At 38.0% G+C, this 22,609-nt stretch overlaps 1 protein-coding gene across 4 annotated transcripts in view; it reads right to left on the bottom strand.

The window, feature by feature from the left end:
* STXBP4 (syntaxin binding protein 4) overlaps positions 1–22,609 on the bottom strand; it is a 141,859-nt gene that overhangs the window by 37,817 nt on the left and 81,433 nt on the right. For all 4 annotated transcript variants that reach the window (XM_067463931.1, XM_067463930.1, XM_067463929.1 and 1 more), the window contains one exon: positions 21,658–21,791. In XM_067463931.1, coding sequence (XP_067320032.1) covers positions 21,658–21,791 — 134 coding nt within the window. The remainder of the gene's footprint in view (positions 1–21,657; positions 21,792–22,609) is intronic.

Raw genomic sequence — 22,609 nt, 5'->3', positions numbered from 1 at the left:
TGACAAGGACCCCCTTAAACGTCTTGGAAAAAAAAACTAGTAAAATGTGGGCTAGATGGCAATACTACTGTGAGTTAAGCAACCAAACCCAAAGAGTACTCACCGATGGTTCCACACTATCATTCATTTCACATTCCAAAGATGTAAGAGCAGGATACATACAGTATGATGGCAATGGGTTGTGTGTTGTAAGAATGGAGAAAGACATACCGAATAGTTGTTTCTAGTAAAGTCTAGCTCTAACCTGTGCCACTAATACACCAGGCATTATGGCATTCACATGATTGGTTTTGGTTATCACGTTATCAGCTTGCTTGCTTGTTTTTAAAGTACCTTCATTCATACTTTTTACTTCCATTTAAACATGGCTTTCACAGAGAAGAGGGAGGAGACCTCTGCTGCCCCAGATGGCAGGACCAGGTCTAATGGTTTTGAAGTTACAGGAAAGTAGATTTCAACTGAACATTAAACAAAACTTCTTAACAATGAGAGTGGTTTAGCAGTGGATCCATTTGCCTTGAGTCCCCTTGTGGGGAGAAGGGCGGGATAAAAATGTACAAAATAAATAAATAAATAAATTGAGAGGTTGAAGGCCTCCTTTTCTGGATCTTCAAAAAAGCATCTGGACCTGCTGAGGATGATTTAGGTGAAGATCCTGTATTGAGCAGGGGGTTGGACTCAATGGCCCACGAAACCCTTTTGAACGCTATGGTTCAATGACTCTAAAGTTTCAAGAACTCCATACAAACATTATTAAGGCTAATGGGACACTAAGAATACAGTTCTACACTTGTCACAGTGTGGAAGCAGATATTATTGGTTTCACAGAAAGCATTCTGACCTGTTCCTTTTGTCCAATTTTCATTAAATAATTTTAAACAGCACTAGCTAAGCCATTGATCTGTTTCTGCAACTGTATCTTATGTTCTTTCTTCCTTCCCCCTACAATTTGCATGCTTGCTGTTTGAACATCCTGAGGAAACACTGTTTCCCTTGAGTCCAACCACCAATTAAGTTTGGCCAGCAAAGTTTTCAAGGGAGATGTATTTTGGTAGATGTGGGGATCAGGGCATTCTCTGATGTGGCCACATCCCTCTGGGAAGCCTTCTAAGCAAGAACTACAGATGGAATATGGCAAAAAATTGTCATTTGAGCCCCAAAGTATTATGTCCATTTGAATGAATATTAATGACAATAGCCATAATTTTGGTCATCTGGCAGTAGAAACGCATCCTTTGAGCCTATCTTGGGAGTGTGAGAGGTGCAGGTAATTCTGCAGGTGGTGAAATGAAACCATGCCTCAAGATCTCCTTTGGGGATCATGCAACAGGGAGCTCACTCTCTGCTTGTTCCTGCTATAAATCTAGTTCAATGCCTTCATCCTTTAAGAGATAGGTGACTGAATTCCCACTGATTCTTTAGTTTTAGTTTTCATTGCATTTTGTTTTATCTCTTCTATTGCATGTTGACGTGGATTCTAAAGGTGTGTGTGTGTGTTACGGTTTTCTGATGTTGTTTTCCATCTTATTACTAAAAGATGGTTGTATCAATTGGCCAGTGCCTTTTCAGTTACAAAAACAAGCTGAGGTACAGTAAAGGAAACATGCCCTTTGTGGTTTAAGCCTTCAAGTTGAATGAATATCCTAATACCTCATATTCACTGCTACAGGATATGAGAATAAGATTGAGGATGTGAATTCTACAAACAAAAGGCATGCCATCCGCTTGCGTGCCTCTTCATTGCATAAGCCATTTCTTCTCATAAACCAGTATGTATTTTCATCTCAGAAGGGCTCTGCTAAAAGGACATTCCATTCTTTTTGTCTATACTGTAGATTCCACTTTAAGCAACGAATACTCTTGTTTGCTGTTGTTGCTGGTTTAGATGAGATGGCACGTCACAAACTGAGATATCCAGTAAATCAGTCTGATTCTTCAATGAACTATGTTAGTGCAAGATGCACTCAGATCAAAAGACTTTACAGCTGAGGGCCACAACTGAATTAAAGGACGGGGAAAGATGTTCAGTCCTCTTTTGGAGCTTTGGACATCTAAAAACAATTCAAACTCAGAGAGAAATGGCATTATACACATTAGCAATTGTTCCCTTTTAGACAAATCTCACATAACCTTCTGTTGTGCTAATAGACCAAAGGTTTTAATCTGACAAGGTCTGCCGCCTTTATTCCAAAGTGTGCTCAGAAGCAATCTAAGTGTCAAGCCATAGTCTGTCCAAGGAAAAGGGGCAAGCAACGCAAATTCCAATGTCCATTCCAGAAGGCCAGATACACAGAGTCTCACCAAAAAGTCCCAATCAGAAATCCAAAGAGCATAGTATGAGGTTCATGGGGGTCACCAAAGATTACCAGCTGTAGCACCAATACAACTATTGTTGCCATCTTTATAAAAAAGAGCAATACATTAATGTCAAATAGTAGCTTTTCAACACTGAAAATCAGAATAACCTTCATGAGTCTTGATGGTTATTAAAATCAGGAGGAAAATATCCAGCTGAGGCCAATTTTTAATCCAAGCAGGAGACTAATACTGGGAGAAATGAGCACACCACATGGATCAAAGTAATAAAACACCTTTGTGTACTCTCCTGATAGCAATCAAACATCAGCAGTTCTCATATTCAACCAGCTGAAGCCGACAGAACCTGCAATATGTTCTTAAATTTAAGTCTGCAATAAAGTGTTATGTGACAAGAAGAGAAAAAAAAAATAGTATCCTCTTGGTGCCCCAATTGTCTTATTTCTAGTTTTCTGCTCACTTGTCTTTATTCTGAAGAGTGACAGTAGTGATGCCAGAGGGATGGGCCCGCTAAAACCAAATCTCTTGATTGCTCTGTCCCATAATATAATTAAATGAATCTTAATCCACCTTGCAACAAAAGGTAGCAGCTTTTTCTGGATCACCCACTCCATATTTGCTTGGTTAAAAGAAAAAAAAATGGTATAAAATAAAACAAAGGAGACATACAGAGTATACACTGAGTTGCCAGAATTCAATTCCAGAAAACATATTGTTTAAATGCCACGGACCCAGCCCTCAAAACATGGGCTTTCCTTCAGAATGTACAATGTGAGCTCTGTCAACAAAGGTGGAATCCTGCTGGTGAACTGAGCTAACATAATGATCTATGACATTAGGGCACAGAGTGGCAGAGAGGGAAGCCAATATTGGTGTTATTGTAAAGAAAGCTTTTGGCTCCAAGGAAACTGTATCCCCAATGGGTTTCCCTAAATTGGAAAGGACAGCTTTTAAGCTAGCTGCCCAGAGAGGACTTTCTTGAACAGACATCTGTGTCAAGAAACATGATAAGACTGTTCAAGCTAGTCTTCCTAGAACACCAAGCCCCCAAGGAAACTCCCCCCTTACCTAATGTTAGGAAGGTATTGGCAAAATAAGGTGCTCAAAGTTCAGAATAAAATCCCACTTCCTCTTTTTTGAACTCGAATATATGGCAGTCTGGACTGAGATAACGCAGTTCAAAGAAGATATTGTGGGATTTTCTGCCTTAATATTCTGGGTTATATAACTGTGTGAAATGACCCTGAGTTGGCTGGGGCTCTGGAAGTGCTGGAGCAGTTCTTAGACTGGATAAGGTCGATAAAATGGAGCAGAATCCCAATAATTGGTTCATCTCTGGACTGGTGGCCATCTGGTCCAGGAACTGGGTATGTTACCAGCTTGGATGGGGTTGCACTCTCCCTCAAGGAGCAGGTGAGATGATACAGTTATATCTAGATTAAACAGTTTTTCTCTGTATCTTGCTATGAGTAACACTGACAACTACAGTTTTGATAAGTCTGACATAGGACAAAAAAAGAAGGTTAAGGGGCAAAAATGAAGAGCCCATTGTTTTCTTTCTGTGACCAATTTCCATGACCAAAATTAAGGTTGCAGTGATCACTTATAGACTCTATCTCAGGCATGGGCAAATTTCAGCCCCCCAAGTGTTCTGGACTTCAACTCTTAGAAATCCCAGGTAGTTTACCAGCTGTTAGGAATTGTGGGAGTTGAAGTCCAAAACACTCACAGGGCTGAAGTTTGCTCTATCTAAACCCCTTCCCCTAATCTGACAGAGGGCCCTTCCACACAGCTCTATATCCCAGAATATCAAGGCGGAAAATCTCACATTATCTGCCTTGAACTGGAATATATGGCATTGTGGACTCGGATAACCCAGTTCATAGCAGATATTGTGGAATGTTCTGCCTTGATATTCTGGGATATAGGGCTGTGTGGAAGGGCCCTTAGATTATCTGAAATTTCTAGAAGCTATTTACCACAGCATTACTTCCTGCAATGCTCATAAGGGTGAATGGCTTGTTTTAACACAATCAAATAGTATTGTATAGCTTGAGCTTGAAAAATAAGAAGAAAGTCTGAATTTTTGGGAAAACATATGAGTTTTACAAATGGAAGGTAATACAGACTATCTTCCCCAATCCGCACGTGAAGCAAGAAAAGCCTCATCGGGGTATAACCCCAAGAGAGGACTTTACTGCAGAATCATGAGCATTTCCACTCCATCATCATTACTCAAGAAATTACAAATTTGAAAAAGATAAATTAAACAAGGCACTAAATAGTTACTGTAATAATATTCTGATTTACTTGTGGGTAAGACCCATTGAATTGAATGGGGCTCACTTTTGGGTAGCATTACTAGGACTGCTTTCCTAAATTGCTATTGAAGAAATAGAGACGATTCTTCCATATAATTCTAATTCTTATATTCTCACACCCTGATTTTTATTTTAAGAAAGAGGAATACTTCAAAACCTTGATTGTCATCTTTCTTTTGGAATTAATCTGACTCCTTTTCTTGGTGTAACGTTTTTGTCACCTATTATACTATACGCCCACCTCTGTCATTGTCATTTTATATTGCTCACTGACACATGCGATTTTTAAATATAAGTGTAATTTTTTTTAAAAAAAATCCTGCATTTATTGTTAACAAATTCCATGTGGGGCTCTATATTTGAAGTTAGGCATAAAACCAGCTCTGTTTTGCAGCAGTTACAAAGCTGGGTGTAAAGCACAATATGACGATAGCAGTCCTTCAGGGACTTTAAAGACTAGGGAAATGGCGTTTTTCACCCTCTGACCATCTAGCCTTCTTTATGGCTCTTGGGGGGTTCAGGCAGAGAGAGGTCTTTGGAATCACTCCCTTCCTGATTGTAGATGCACGTTGAATCTTTTCTGTTTATTGCACATGCTCTACCATTAAACTATATCCCATAAATCTGTGGTCATAGCAATCACAGTCCAACACATTAGGTTGTACAGCTACTAAGTTTCACAAACATCTGATTGAGTCAACAACCAGTCCCAGGTGTTTTTCAAGAGTGGGAAGGTCTGAACCATTAAAAAAATGGCATTCTTCTTAGCACTACCACCAATCACTTTGATTTGGAAGTCTAGCAATTCCAAAATCCTGGTCACTCTAGGTCAGTGGATCCCAAATTTTGGTCCTCCTGGTGTTTTGGATTTCAGCTCCCAGAACTCCTGACAGATTGCCAAATTAGTTGGCACTTCTGGAAGTTGAAATCCCAAATATTCTGTAAAGAAATGCTATGTTCTAGAAAAAAAAATGTTTTTTCTGCACAAAAATCAAGGGAGTATTTTGTTTATTGGTGTTGGGAATTGGGTGGGTTGTTAATTGTATCCTTGTCTGCTTTTGTAGTGAGGCACTGAATGTTTGCCTCTATGTATTTTAGTGTGTTGTAGTCCTCCCTGAGTCCCCTTGGGGAAATAAGGAGGAATATAAATAAAGTTGTTGTTGTTGTTATTATTATTATTATTATTATTATTATTATTATGTTTTTAATTTTTTTTAATTTGTTTAGATGTAAGTAATTTGTAACATTGTCACAACTTCATACATGATATATTATTTTTTACCCTATATGACACATTCTACTGATTACATTCCTCTACCATTCTATACATCTATTACTTATACCTATCCATTTCCCCCCTCCCTCTTCCTCCCTCCCCTTTCCCCCGGGAACAGTTATGACTCTACTCAATTTTTTTATATTATTTCTTTGATCCTTATATTTTTCTTTCCCTTTAGGTCTGGCTAAAAGTTCTTTTCACTTCAACTCCCAGTTTTCCTTTGGATGACTATCATATATTTTGTTCTCCTTTCAGTTTTGTAGTCTTGGAGAATATACTTTGATAAATATTCAAGCCATTTTTAAAATTTCCATTTCCTTTCATCTTCCCATTCTAATGCAACTGTTGCTTGGGTAGCTGCTATCATATATTTTGCTATTTCAATCTGGTCTTTATTCCTCCCTTTGTCTACAATTTGTTGGGTAAAGAATTGTTTTGTGTTTAGTTTCAAACTACTTTTTAATAAAAATATAGGGAAGGGAGCCAAGGGTGGAAGCACAAAGGGAAGATAAGTTTTTTTTTCATATACAAGTAAAGTGGGAGAACAATGAAATAATAGAAAGGTGGGAAAACCTATATTTAGAGATAAAATGAAGAAAAGAAAAGATGAAAAATATATGTTAAAAAAGGTAAAAATAAAAATTGGAAAAAAATAATAAATAAATGATTGAATTGCTTTTTGTTTAACATAGGAGAATTTTGTGAAGAATAAGCCTCGATCTGCAAATAACACTACATAACAAACATTGGGGGGAAAAAAATCTGTTCCTGGTTTTAAAGTGTTGTTTCCTGTTTAATGGTGTGCCACTTGCTTTTAAAGTAGTTGTTACACTCCAGGATTTTTTTTTTTTTGTGGCTGTCACAAACTATGTTGAATTGGTTGAGACTCAAGATACTCATTGAAAAACTATAACAAAATGTGCTGCAGGATGTCCTGCAAAAATCAAGTGTTTGCAGGTTAATAAACTTTTTCCATGTTTTATGTAGAACCAATTAGGAAATGGCATTTATAACCCAGTAACAAAAATCGAGTTACATATTGTAATCTTCCCAAATTGCAAATAATTTCTTGCTACAGGCACAAAAACTGCTAAAAGTATTAGTTGCATCTTTCAATGACAACACTTGTGAACCCCTAAGTAGGATGTACAATCCACACTTATTTTGTTTTTGCACACAAAATGAAACCATTAATAAAATTCTTTGCTGTTTCACTTTTTTATAATCGAGGCTTTTTGGGGTGGCACGAAACATTTACTTGTACCATATTATTCAGTGGTATCTGTGAGCAGGAAAATATGAACATTGATAATAATGTTGTTTTGCAATAATAACAACAAATAACCTTCAATATTTTGCACGCACATTTTTAAAAAAATTCCAAATATTGAAAATTATGGTAAAGGCTGGCCATTTTCTTGAGGGGAATGTTGTGATGTGCTGAGAGTATGATTGAGTATCAAAACAACTAATGGGCATCAGGGTCTGTTTATAGGAACTTTTGAAGACAAATGTTTAAGCTATCATCTAAAAGAGGTTATTGATAATTTACTGATATAAGTTGAGCATCCTGTTTCTGAAATTCAGAAATCCGAAGTAGCCTCAAATCCAAAAATGTCCATATGGGTGAATAAGATTGTGAAACTTTTGGTTTTTGAAAGTTCAGTGTACACAAACCTTGTTTCATGCACAAAAATGTTAAAATATTGTGTAAAAGGTCAATGTGGAATATAAATGAATTTCATGTTTAGTCTTCCATCCCATTTTCAACATATCTCATTAAGTTTGTTGTTTCTTTAAGTTATTCTAACTTATGGGGACCCTAAGATGGAACTATCACAGACTTTTCTGATATTAAGAGTGTGACTTGCCCAGAACCACACAGCAGGCTTTTATGGTCAAGCAGGGATCTGAACCCTGGTTTCTATGCTGGCTCTCTATGATTCCCTCCATGACATTTAAGGATCTGATTTGTGTGACAATTTACATAGGGAAAAGTTTGGTGAGAATGATAAAATGCATATCTCTGTGTCTCTAAGCACAGAGGATTTTTTGGCTTCAATGTTTGAAAAACAGGGAAGAAAGTAGTGACACAGATGGAGAGGAGACCCAGAACAGCCACAAAAATAATCTAAGTACAAAAAGGAAGAGGACAGCTGCATGATACAGATGGTTCAACTGCATTTCAAGCACAGCTTGGAAAATTAACTTTGAAGTTGAATAAATGCAGTCTTGTTGATGGTATCCATCAAGATGATCAATGATAGGACAATGCTTTCAGCAAGAAAATCCTCAGTGGTTCGTACTCAGGACTGCTCAGGAAAGCTTTTCTATTTGAGTCTGTTTTAGTGTGCAGAAGTAGTAACGTTGACACAAACATGAAACTTTCCTATGTTAAGGTTTCATCGTAATGCATTGAGAAAACAAGGGGTTTAATTAAAAAAATACCAGCCACATTTTAACCAAATCATTGCTCCTCTATTGCCTTCTAAACAGGATGATATTGTGAAATATTAATATCCCATTTCAACTAAAGGAGAGGAGTATACACAAGCCCTCTCTCCATCATTGGTTAGGTGACTATGACTCAGCCCTCTACTTCCCACCTCCTCTTGCTATCTAGACTGGTAGGAAGCATGAATGCAATGGTAATCCCAGCACTTGTAACTACATTGGCAGCAGTGTAGAAGGAGCAAGAGCCAACCACTCCCATGTAAACTGTTTGGGAAGCTACAACATCTAATGAAATGTCAAAAAGCTGATCATTATTCATATAAATTCAAAGTAAATTCATATAAATTCAAAATCAAAGTTTCTAAGAGCCTGTAGAGTTGCTCTTGGAAACTTTGATTGGACACGCTCTAGGAAGGGAAGTGAGAACTCACTGAGGTACAAGCTGAAAATGTTCTGTAACATGACTGATGTAGCTTCTTAGAAATCCTGGTTACTGAAAAAGAAATCTAATACTGCAATAATTACAGATGGACGAACTGACTAGGCTTATACAATCGCCAGATTCTTCCAAATTTGAAGAAAAATGGCTGCCTTTTATTGACTACTTAAAAGAAGAAAATGAAAATATTGGGTTTTCCATATTATCACAGGAAATTAGTAGTACAGGGATGTAGGTATATCAAGAATAGAAGAAAATAGATGCTAGTGACAAGAATAATAGAATCACCAATGATATCCAAGGGATCCTGGAAAGTTAATCTACCAGAGAGAAAGAAGTTTTATGACAAAAAAGAATAGATTTTTTTTAATTATGAAGAAGATAGCAGAGACAGGGTAGGAAGTGTTAATTAGGGCTTTCTATTTTCCATTTCTCAACACTTCTATCTCCTTTCTTTCAAAACACTGTACACCTGCTTTTCTATCCTTCTGTTTTAGATAAGAAAAGAAATGTGCTTTTTTCTTTTTTTTTAACATTACAGAAACTTTTTTTGCATTCAATAACAATGGCAGAGGACGAAGATGGCCAGCTAAGTGAGATGCAGAAAACAAAAAAGTTACGATAAAATACTGACTTTTGTTTTGTCCATTCTCCATCAAACTAACTTTTTGTTACATTTTTTTATTTATTACAATTCATACTCTATGTTGATAGATACCATGGACCTGTTTTAATACACTGAAAAAGAAAATAAATTGCTTTTTGATTTAAAGCTCAAATTTGCAAATGCAATTGAAAATGTGGCACGCGACAGAAAGCGATTACCGGGCAGGTGGTATCTTTGATCTTTGTTCCATAGGTAGACAAGGCAAAATGATACTGGGCACACAATTTATTTAGACAGGTTTTTTTGTTGTGTCAGGAGCGACCATTTAGATAGTGACAAAGATGTTTAGCGGAGTGGTCAAGATAACACAAGTTATTACTGAGGAAGGACACACAAACTCGGAGGAGTTACAGCAGTAGGCTTTTGAGGAACCTACTGGGAAGGCAAGACTCTGCCCCCTCTGCTATTTTCTCCCTTTCCAAATTGAGTGAAAACAGCTTTTGTACTTTAAACTTAATTTGCAGCAACTGAAGGAAGCTGAGGTGAAAGAGAAGGGAGGAAGAGAGGGAAGAAAACTGGACATTGTAAAAGCAGATAGTGTGATTGTGGGGCTGACGACTAAGGATTCATTAGGATTTTTGTTTGCCAAATTTGGATAATTGGATAGTGTGCACACACAGAGACTACTCACTATAATCTACGAGGGCAAGGAGGATACAAACATTTCCAGATCTCTTTCTCTGGGTGCCAGATAATGAGTCTATGCTTAAAGCAGATTGCGAGAATGAATTAGAGATTTCTTTCCATGTGTATATTGGCATGTTTTTGTGCGCAGTAATTGGCCTTTTCTTTTTGCTTCTCCCTTCATGGGTTATTTTAATAATGCATTTTGTTTGTGCTGCCTGTACATTGTTTGCAATGGCTGTTATGTGGTATCCTCCGTTAAGCACTGGAGTAAGTGGTGAAGGTGATTTTATAAATAACTTTACCCGTTTCAACCCAAGGCACAATTTTAACACCACCTACACTCTTTTGAGCACGAGGGTCCTGATGCTCTTGTTATGCCCATGCATTTTACTCAGTGCTACATGATGAAAGTGGGGGTGATTTTGATTGTCATAAAATAAGAGAAGAGATTCAATGCCTTTTCACTGACTTTTATTACAGCTGCTAAGCTTTATATTGCAGCACAAGAAGTGTAATGTACTTTGATAACATTATCACACTTCCTTTTCCCCTTTTCAAGAACTTGGATTTTCCTTCCGTCCTTCCTTCCTTCCTGTATTTTGTCCCTAAATCCAAATGGGCATCTCAAATTTGATTCTTTGTTATTTGCTTAAGTACGGCTTTAAGGTGCCATGTTGTGAGTCTTTACTACTCCAGGCAGACTAATGAAATTTTCATGAAAGTATAGGCATGGCAACCACAATGTTTGTTTTTTTTCCCTTGCCAGATGAGCCTTGCCATAAATGCTGATCCATTTCATGTTGAGAACCCTAATATGAATTGAAGGCAATGCTGAGATACTGTCAAACTAAACTGTTATCACATTAAGTCCTTTCCTAGCTTTGTTGGAAACAATGTACCCAATCAGGAAATCAAATCACCCTTTTGGCTGCTCACCAACTGTTTTGATCCTTCTATAACAGTCAAGCCTTTCTGCTGCTACCCTGAAAGAGGCATTGTCACTACAAGGCACATTTGGTGGCAGTTGAGTAACTCCAAGGTCTAGACATCTAGAAGATATACATATAGCTCTACTTCTCAAATATAGCGAGCTTTCTCTATGGCTGCTCTCAGTTTGTGGAATTCCCTCTCATGGAAGATTCAGCTGGTTACCTCTCTGTTCTTTTTCCACTGGTTGGCAAGAATCTTAGGCAGGGGTTTGACCCTTAATTCATGTAGCATAAGGGGTTTTTGCTATATCTTGATCCTTTGAATATGCTTTAAATATGTTTTGCATTATTGATTGTTTTGTACAAATAGCTTTTAAGCTGTATTTTGTTCTTATCAGTGAGTACCTACGCTGGGAGAAAGAGGACCACCAATCTTCAAAAGAATTCTAAAGTACTGATATTATCATAATATGGTTGGTTCCTTCACTTATGGGTCATGGAGCTCCAGGTGGCTCCAGCTCCTCATGCGGGGACATGAGAGAAGCCTCCCACAAGGATGATAAAAACATCAAATCATCCAGGCGTCCCCTTGGCAACGTCCTTGCAGACGGCCAATTCTCTCACACCCGAAGTGACTTGCAGTTCCTCAAGTCGCTCCTGACATGACAAAAAAACAAACAAAACAAAAAAAAAAACCTTATGGATCATCACAAGTTGTATGGACTTAGCTTTTGTGGTAGACACATTAGTACTCAGTTCTGAGCCACCATATTTTCTCATTGTGAGGAAATACGGCAGCTATATTTTGCATACCAGAGATGAAAAGCTGATGGTAGGAACATGCATGAAGGGTGGAGAACTCTACTTAACGAGAATCAGCTGTGGGAATGTAAAGAATATTAACAAAATTCTCAACAAAAAAACTAGATCTCAACACCTTGAAACATCCCACAAGATTTTTTTATATTTCAGCATTTATTTGCATAAAAAACTTTTAGTAACAAAACCAACCTTATGGAGAAAACTGCAAGTTTTATGCAAAATATACCAATGTTAGTGCCAAATGTTGCAATTTTCGTTTGTGGAAAACACGTGTCTTGTGCAAACTCATTTCTTTTGTAAAAAAGGTCCAAGTAATTGTTGGAAAATGTCCAGAAATGTGGGGAGAATATTTTTGCAATGCTTAATTCATTCTGACCTGGAAAAAAAAAATTGGACATCCTTAATTTGTAACTTGCCTAAGGAAAGACAGGCCTAGGAAATAGGCCATTTAAATATCCTAGCTTGGTTTGTTGCAAATATTCCTTATTTGCCCTTTCTCTTTCCGTTGGACAAATTTTCTCTTATTTATGGTGCTCGGTATTAGTTGTCCATCTGCTTCTAGTGCTCATCTTGGGGATGAGAGCCACAGTGGTTTGTGCCTTTTGTGGGCGGCCCTCAATTTATTATGAACGAAAGTCATCTCTTCCTGCCCAAAACTGATGTCAACAGGATTTGTGAAAGGAACAAAGCAGGTGTTGGGTGGGGTTGGCATTCATCAGCCAGCCCACAGGCAAGCTGTAGAGCACCACAGATTTGACAGTGCAATGGGGGAGACATCCCTCACTGGCTGCCATCAAATAATGCTCTCTGGATGCTACCAGATGACAGAGGTTAGGGTCCTCATTCTTCAGCTAAACAGCCAATGCAGAAGAACAACCATGAAGAAGTTTCTACAACTGGCAAGTATCTTGACATTGCTACCACTGGGGCCAAGCAAGAGGATGTGTCTCATGAAAAAGCAGACAAAGAAGTGAAATGGAACTCGGTTCAAGAGGCTGATCTGAGACAAGAATGGAAACATAAAATAGGTAGCGAGAAAAAGGGTTTAATTTTTTTAGCAAACCTTTCAAAGCACATGTATTTATATTAATCCTTGCTGGCCTACCAGCAGATGGAAGCAGATTTCTGAAGGAAATCATAAGAGTCTGGGTATTGAGGAAGGATCTTCTATTGAGATGGTCTGTTAGGCTGACACGGAAAGGCTAACTGTAACATCTAGAAAGGAAAAAAAAAATCTACAAAGGAAAAAAATGTATAATAAAATGTGAAGGAAGTGTCTACAACAAGAGAAAGAGGCCTTTCTAAGGTGAAAAGAGAACCCTTAGTATGATGACGCCACTTGAGTTTCTTGTTTTTATGGATCATGTCCAGGCAGGAGACAAGTTCTTGATTTGATGAATTTATAATGGTAGACTCCGGTCTAGGCATGAGGAAATCTCCATATCAGCTAGCAGAGCACTGCCTTACTCCAATTTGCTATGATGCACCATGAAAAGACTCTCAGGATGTGCACCCATATATTACTTAGTTGGCTTCCTACTTTCATGCCAGGCATTGTGCTGCCAGGGTTAAAATTCTGCTCTGCATCCACCTTCTAGCTAGAAGCAAGTGGGTTATATTAAGAACTTTATCACACCAGTCTGTTACCTCATTGCAATTACCTTGCTCCAAATGGAAACTTACTGCTATTGGAATGATCTCTTTCACAGCTCAGCACAACGGCATGATCCTGGCACTTTGCTAATGTGAATTCCTGCAATCTAAATTTTGTAGGACTTTTCCTACTACCATGTTTCCTACTACCATGTTTGCCCAATCCAATGCATGCACACTGTGCATTTTTTCTATTTTTCACATTTTTCCTATTGTGAAGTATTTATATGAGATTTTATTTCTCTTCACTTTAATAGGACTGCAGTAGAAGAACAAAAGAACAGTGATACTGGATTCATGTATGGATTTTTCTCATAAATTAAAAGAGACAGTTCAATTATGAATCAAGCACAATGTGACTATGGAACACCTCATTAACAAGCACTTTTATCCTGCTATAAATGTGCTATAACATTCTTTTGTAATAAAATCCTTAATGTTCTTTACTTCATTTCCCTAAGAAAGTGAAAAGTAAAAAAATCCTTCATTTTGCCTTGATCTGCATAAGACCTTTTAGCTATGGCATCTCTTAATTTATACTGTGTGTGTGTGATCAGTTGCAATAAACTGTGGCTGATACTTAATGCATAAAACCTTATGACATCACCAGGGTTTACTACTAGATCTCTGATTTTAGCCCACACATTTCAGGGATCAGATAATCCTAAATGCACTAGTTTACTTAGTATGCATAGGCTGATAGCTAAAGCAAAGGTGGGCAACTATGAAGAAGCCAGGGACCACATCTATTCTTTGGTGAAATTCTTTGGTGAAATGCTTGAAAGGCACACTTCTTTTGGTTTGGTTTCACTATTTATTTGGTTATACTATGGCGAGAGGAAAGTGTACCGCACTACATAATAATCTACACAGATTAGTAATTTGCCTCCCTCCTTGATTCCCCCTAAGCAGATGAACTGAGAGGGAAAAAAACATCACTGCCATCAGAGCTCACCCTCTTCCTTCTCCACCTCCTGCTATGTGCCAGGTAAAATGAAGAAAAACTAGCACAGTCAGCTTCCTGAGTGCATAGTTCAGGGCCTTCAGAGGTAAACTGCAGGAAGGCTGCATCACAAGCAACTTCCATAGCTCCCCTTGCCCCCATCCCAGTCTGAAGACCCAGAGTCAGGAAGCATCGGGCATTCTACTGAAGAGATGGCTTCTAGCAGTTGCAATGGTTTTTCTTCATTAAGGTGGTGGGGTGTGGGAGAGCAGATGGATGGGGGTGGCTGGCCTACTAGTCGTTGCTTGCTGCTTGTCTTGCAGATATTATTTTGAAATTAAAGTCTTTCCAAATAGTGAAAAATATAACAAACATAATTTAAGTTGCCATAATCTCCTTTTGTGGGGTGAAAACTTCATACATTGTTTTGTTCTCATATGGAATAAGTGAAAATGTATATTCCAAGTCTCATGATATCCTGCAGTACAGACACTGGCTTTTATTTATTTTTAAGTGCCAATAAAAAATATGGGGGAACTCTTCAGAATCAGCACTGTATTCAGGGGTCCAAGGCAGTATGCTAAAAAGGCAGGATTACCACCTCCTAAGCGAAAATGAGAGAATTGTCTTACCCTAAATATGCTGTTGTACCCACACACAACCATTTTAATTCACACTGTAAAGCAAGAATTAAAATGGTTGACATCAATTAAAAAGTTGACATAAATTATAATGGTTGTCAACCTAATCTGCAAAGCAGGCTCATCTAAGCAGTATATTCCATTTTAGTGGTCTTTCTTTTATCCTGAGTTTCTCTCTTTCTTTAGTAATATGGAACTTTTTGCTTCATTAATATAGTGAGTACAGTATTTTAAGCACTCTGATGAAAGGGCTCAAAATTAAAATGAAAAGAAATCACAGATCAGCGAAAGGAATTAAGATTGCAAAATACCAGATGCAAAGGCTCTACTATCTCAGAAATATGAAGGGATGTTGAGATTAGGAATAATCAATACCTGGTGCATCATGTGTTCATTACACAATTTAAACTTTTATGCAGACTGTAAATATTTAAAGAGCTATATATTATATCTTTTAAAAGAAGTATAGCAGAACCTGAAACAAGGAAATCACTGACCTCCTTGGGCCTTTCTTCATCATTTAAGCAAAATATTTCTCAAATACAAGCACAATATACTTATTACACAAGTTTGAAGTTCAAAGATGAGTGTATAAAGCATTTTTGTCTGCATCTATCAGCAGCTAACTAGCTGTCATCCACTTGCCTGGCAAGATGCCTTATTTCCTCAGAGGAAGACTCTAATTAGCAGGAATTTATAATGTATGTTGACATTTTTACTTTACATTCAGGAATTTTTTGAAATTCTCAGCTGCTTTCTAGAAAGTAAATAATGTTCACCTATTCCTTAGTAACCATCAAGCTTTACTGGCAAACTGTCTACTTCATCACACTAGAGAATGAATCCGCTTTAAATCCAGTTTCTACCTCCTGCAGAATTTTGAGGTTTGTGGTTTAGGGAGGCTGTTAAAGGCTCCTCCCTAAACTGCAAACCCCAGAATTCAGCAGGAGGCAGCAACCGAATTTAAAGTGGATCCGTTCTCTAGTGTGATGAGGTCCTGTGAGCACATGTAACTCAGTGGGAGAGAGGGGAGAAGAGCAAAAGCACACTACTGTGGCATCTCCCAACTTGTGAGTTCTTTCTCATTAATCACTTTCACCATCTTGATTATTCTCTGATGTTGCTCGGTCTCTGTGCCACCTCTGAAATGTGAGAAGGTCTACCATGATATTTAATATATATAATGAAATACTAATAAAATGCATGCATACTGACGGAATTGACAATTGTACAGGCCTTGGATTACGTGATTTTAATCAATGTTTTAATAATTAATGTTTGATTGTATGGTTTCAATTGTATTTGTTTATTTTTATATTTATATGTATTGGCATCGAATTGCTGCCTGCTGTAAGGCTGTCCTGAGCCCCCTTTTAGGGTGAGAAGGGTGAAATACAAATATGTGAAATAAATAATAAATAAATGATGCAGTATGGAATGAACAATACGAGAAGTTAATATACTAGCTTTTTATACTGATTAAAGCTAGCTGGGACAGCATTGTCATGTAAAGTACAACTCCCATGTTCGCAGCACTGGTATCTGCAGCTTAATTTATCCATATCTGACATAATATATGTTTTTCAGGCATTTTGTAGGTCCTCCTACACAATTCTATGAAATTTTTGGGTAACCTTCAATTCAATAGGGTTTGTGTATCCATGCTAAGCCCAGGAATTTATCTACCATGAGTTCTGTGGGTGCATAACCTTGAAAACATTTGGGGGCAAAGGGTGACAGGTAAAATACTAATTGGTGCGCATTTCGAAGACCAAATCACCATGATATGAAAGATCTGCACTGGTTATAACTTGCATGCCATGGCCAGTCAAGGGGATTGTTTTTAAACATTAAAGAAATAAATAGTCTGGAGCCTGAATATCTGTCTCCTCCCAAAGATAAAGAGGATATAAATTTATGGAAAATTTGCAGCTGATCACTTAAATGGAAAGATGCAAATTTAGAGATATCATTATAATTTCCATTGAAATCCAGAACATTTTCACCAAAGAGTGAAGAGAACTGTGCCTGCTCACTCAGGTGGTGCTTGTGGATGAGCCACTCCAATGCCCTTCTGCTCCCTCCCTCTCTCCCTCCTGGCTCTACTCTTCAAACAGAAGATTGTATTCCATAATATACAACACCTAGCAGAGGCATATTGGCAGTACGAGGGGGGGGGGGGGGGGCAACTATCTGGATTGGGACCACAGCCTACAACACTGTCCTTATATTACCCATCTCCTATACTAGACAATAATTCATCTCCATCTGTTTCAGTTCATTTTCTCTCTTTATCTAAGACTGCATATACATGTTTCCGAGGCATCTGAGACATTAGTTTTGAAATATGTTGCTATGCAATAAAAAAAAATGGATTGACTGACAGCTCTGAACTTTGAAAAATTGGCCCCTCAAAGTTTTCGAGAAATAAAATATGGATTACACTGTGCCATCAGAAACAGAACTGCCGCAAGAGGCAGAGTATGTTTTTTAAAAAGGGCGGGGTGGGAGATAAAGCAGAATGATTCAGATTTAGTGTACTTGCCATTCAGATTATTTAAATTGGTGAATGAAATTAATTTGCCATAAATACACTTATAGATTACAGAGTGCGTATGGGGTAAGGGATGGATTTGGGGGAGAAGATTGAGAGCTTTCAGATGACAAAGAGGAAGCAAGAGGAAGCAATCTGTTTACATGAACAGATTGGACGCTGGAGTCCAAATGGTACCTCTTATTGTGTCTTGCCTTATGATCCTGTATTTGTTCCATGACATGAGTCAAGAACAAGAGTAGGCAAAATGTAGTCAATGTACCATATGCACTATATGCACACATAGCTAGCACTGCTCTAACCTCACATTGGAAGAAAATCCTTCAAAACACATACTCCACGCAAAGACTACAAATGAGTTACCTTGATTTCAATACCAGGATGCTAGCAAAGATAATTAAACAGTCAGGCTGTTCACACTCAAAAGGAAATGCTATAATTTCTAAGAGCCAGCATGGGTTTATCAAAAATGTACTATACCATTATCTGGGCAGACTCCAAAAGGGGCCAAGACGTACATCTACTTGTAAATATTGGGGGACCTTTTCAAAGAGGGTGGCAGAAGCAGAAGAGAAAAAACAGAAGAGATGATGGCTCATGCAGTCAGACTTTCCCATGCAAGCTCATGTAATTCCAGGGACAGCAACAGAAGGCTGATTACAGTTGAAAGGACCATATATAAGGACGAACAAATGAAAAAAAATGTCACCAATGAAAGGCACAGAGAACATTATAAAGAGCTTATGTTAATAGTATGTAAAAGGCAACGGGTACGAACAAGCTAACTCTTATATCATGCCATGCTTCACTATTGCTTTTTGCTTACTGTGTTTTCAACAGCCACCATAGCTCATGAAACCCTTTTATGCATAACATGGAGCATTGGAAACTCTTCACCTTAAAGAAAAGCTGAGACTTTCAGAAAAAAAAAAACCAATTTCTTTGCCAGACTTCACATTCCGTGATGAACCATCACACTGACCTGAGTTGAACTTTCACTTGGAAATTTGACAAGGCAAGTGCAGAAAGGAACGATAATCTAATGAGGACAAAACAAATTGCCCTAAAGTACTTAGTGAGCAAGTATTTTTTAAAGAAAAAACACAAGGGGATAAAGGAAACAGAGAGAGAGAGGAGAGAGAGAGAAAGTACAACTTAGAAAATGGAGCCAAACACAGGATGACCGCTATAATGACAGAGATCTAAGAGCTGTACCCTGTAAAAGATTTGGAGGCAGACATGTTTGACTATTAACTCTGCTTCACCGTTATTTGTTCCCCTGATAGCCTGGAACACTTTAATTCTTTAATCTCAGATTCAGGCTCAACTGAGCTTTCATCTATTTGTACAAGGGGGGGGGGGGAACGAGGAGATGGGGAATGCTTTCCCCAAGTCAGAGTGAACCCGGGGGATAAGGTTTGGTCTTTAAATCCCTCTCTGCAGAGCTATTTTTAATGTTCAGGTTCACAAAATGGATCCATCCTCTGGCTCGAATGCTTTCTAGCTGATTTCCTACCTATTATAGTTGACACAAGCAGATGTTTGGCTTCAGCTGCATTTAAGACTAAAGGCTTCTCTCGCATGACTTCTCATGCAGGCTGTTGGAAGTAATTTAATGTGACAGAACATTTTTAACCATGTTTCCCTATACCTCCTTCCACATGCCAAAGAGAACTTTTGCCAGAAAACAGTTAGAGCTAGTTGGATTTTTTAAAAGCATTATTTATTGCTTCCAAGGCTTGTTGCCTGTTGCTTTAGATCTATTTCTGTGACCAGAAGTGGTGTCATCGCATCAAATTATCCTGCCATAATATATCTGTTCTTCTGACACAAGCTCTTCTGACATGTTGTGAAACCTTGGCAACATCTGAACACACTGTACATTGTTTATACAGTCCAACATACAGAAAGTAAGAAAGCAAATCTCACATCTAATGGGTTAAGGCACTCATTTGAACTGTGGTGTCAGCCTCAAAAAACATTTTTATTGGAGCCTCCAGTTAATCATGCTGAATTCTATTGCATCTCTTTTATTCAGATAAAGCTGAACAATCGAAGTATCTGCTGAATACATCAACTGTTATGTCCATGGCTTATTATAATTAGCAAACCATCTCTTGAAACCCAGTGATTTTACCTGCTGCCCACCAATCTGTAAACTTCCTGAAGTCCTCACATACTGCTTTAACTAAGGTTGATACTCAATATCTTCAGTGAATACAAAAATCAAAACCTGAAAAAAGGATTTTGCGCAAGGAGCAACCCTACTCACTCTCCCACTTCCACTTGCCCCACAATCTCCTACCTACATGGAAGATACAGTCCATACAACAAGGTTTGAATGCACTAGACATGGATTACAGTGCTAAACAAAGGTGAGCAACTGAACAAAAAACTTTTAGCATGCTAACTTCAGTGTTACAACTAATACTATTGTCTAGACCAGTGTTTTTCAAGCTCTGCTCCTCCAGGTGTTTTGGACTTCAACTCCCAGAAATCCCAGCCATCTTACCAGCTGTTAGGAATTGTGGGAGCTGAAGTCCAAACATCTGCAGGAACACTGTTTGAGAAACACTGGTCTAGACTGTGCACCTTCTAAGAATTGGGCACCTTCCAGGAATAGTTATCAAGGCAGGAAATGACATCTATGGACATCACCAAGCAAAGTCAGTATGTGGCAAAAAAATGGACAAGGATGATATGTGGTATTGCCTTGAAGGCTTCAGGTTTACATCTTTTGCCTGAGAAATGCTTAGTGTAGACCTGAGTTTCTCAAACTGAGCTCTCCTAGATGTTTTGAACTTCAGTTTCCACAATTCCTAAGAGCTGGCAAGCTGGTTGGGATTTCTGGGATATGAGGCCCCTTCCAAACAACTGAAGGAAATCCCACATTATCGGCTTTGAACTGGAATATATGGCAATGTGGGCTCAGATAACACAGTTCAAAGCAGATATTGTAGTATTTTCTGCTTTGATATTCTAGTTTTTATAGCTGTGTGGAAGGGCTCTGAGGTCCAAAACACACGGAGGACCAGAGTTTGAGAAACACTGGTATAGACCACAGTAGGTGTCAATCTATGCCCTTCAGGATCTACTATATTATGCTGTTAGTTTCTGCAGTCTTGCACACAGAATGTAAACAATCTGTCAGGAGTGCTTTGAATACAATTTTCCTGCTTATTAGCAGGGGGTTGGACAGGATGCTCCACGAGGTCTCTTCCAACTCCTGATTCTATGATTCTATGTCAATTTCCAAAGTATGGTTGGTTTTACTGATGTTGCATATCAAAAGATTTACAAAAGAAAGCCTTTGCATGGACATGCTTCACTTTGAAAAGAGAATTTTAATATATGTTTACTGATTATTAAAACAGCAAGAAACTTCATCAACATGTTATTGAATAATTAAAAAGAGCATCAGTCATAGTGAGTATATATTTTTTGTTTTTACAAGTCAAGCTTACACGTGTTGGGATCTTATTTAGATCTGATCTTCAATCCCAAATATTGTAAGCTGCTTTAAATTCCATTTGGCTGAAAATTATAAAATAATAAATATGTGATGGGAAGCAAATCCCAATGAAATTTGCTTCTGAATGATTTGGTTATGGTTACGCCCTTGCTATAAATAACCCAAAGCTTTGGTAACAAAAATGCTTTAGCTATTACAGAACACAACTCAATAAGACACCTTATATATTTTCAAAATCAAATGATAAAAGTGTATTCATGTACAAGTAAAACTCAAAATGTTCTCAAGTAGATAGAATTAAAGAACAAGACTGTTGGGACACACTAGCAAATGTGATTCTGTTACTAGATTCATAATTCCAAAGAATAAATGTTTGAATTATAGTATCCAAATTATTAGACATTTTGTCACCCTCTGAATATTCCACCGATTGCTTATTTTTGACAAACCGCAAGCTAGATTCACAACACGACCCACAAGTCAAGATTTTCTGCTTAAATTGTCAAATAAAAAAATAATTAAAAATAATATAAAACTCACAATCTGCTTCCAGAATGGCACGGACTGATCTAGCAAGTTCTTTGGCTTCACTTGCAAGCGATGTTGGGATACTGCGACCATTCCTTCCCAGGCGTGCAAGGATCGCTTTAGAGGAAAAGGTGGCTTTTTTGTCACTGAAGAGAACATGTGGAAAAGGGTCAAAATATTTTTATTTAGAAAATTCCATCAGTCCCGTTTGTGACATCAAATTCATTTTATTTTTAGTTATCAGTATGTCACAATGTTCTTGCGGCCCTGCTCAATATAAATGAATACTGTTCATTTTGATTTTAAACTGGGAAAAATATAGAGTGCGGAATGAGAGATCCAAGGAGTTAAAGATCAAGGTCACTCCGTGTGAAGCAGGTGTTGTATTCAAATGCAATACTGTCTAAAAGGTGGATGGCAGCTAATCTGAGATCTATGGCATTTCTCTGAGCAATCCTGAAACTCATGTTTTGTGATGCTGAATGGTTTAAAGACAGATACAAATGAAACAGGCAACTGAAATGAATACTTTGAAAATCGCATTCAAAGTACCCTTGACAGATGCAGTATGGCCATCTGTTGGGGGTTCTTTGAATGGGATTTTCCTGCTTCTTGGCAGGTGGTTGGACTGAATGCCCTATAAGGTCTCTTCCCACTCTCTCATTCTATAATTCTACTGCTCTGGCAAAACCAGGAATAAGTCTATGACTGAAGAACGGTAAGCTTAGCTCTGGTACAGAAAACAAATTCCTGCCTTGAAGATGTTCTCAGAAGGCATCCCTTTCTTTAATTCTAAGTATGACTCCAACAGCTAATCCCTAAGTTGCTATTTTTCATTTTGGTTTGGCTGGTACTGTTGAAAGCCCTGGTAGAATGTATAAACAACGTCTCTCCATATTTGTGTTGTGTTTAATGTATTGCTGAAGGCTTTTATGGCCGGAATCACTGGGCTGTTGTAGGTTTT

The sequence above is a fragment of the Anolis sagrei genome, chromosome 2 (assembly GCF_037176765.1).
Source record: "Anolis sagrei isolate rAnoSag1 chromosome 2, rAnoSag1.mat, whole genome shotgun sequence".
In the NCBI taxonomy this organism is placed as follows: Eukaryota; Metazoa; Chordata; class Lepidosauria; order Squamata; family Dactyloidae; genus Anolis; species Anolis sagrei.
The sequence above is the reverse complement of the archived record's forward strand: the minus strand, read 5'-3'. Positions and strand labels throughout refer to the sequence as shown.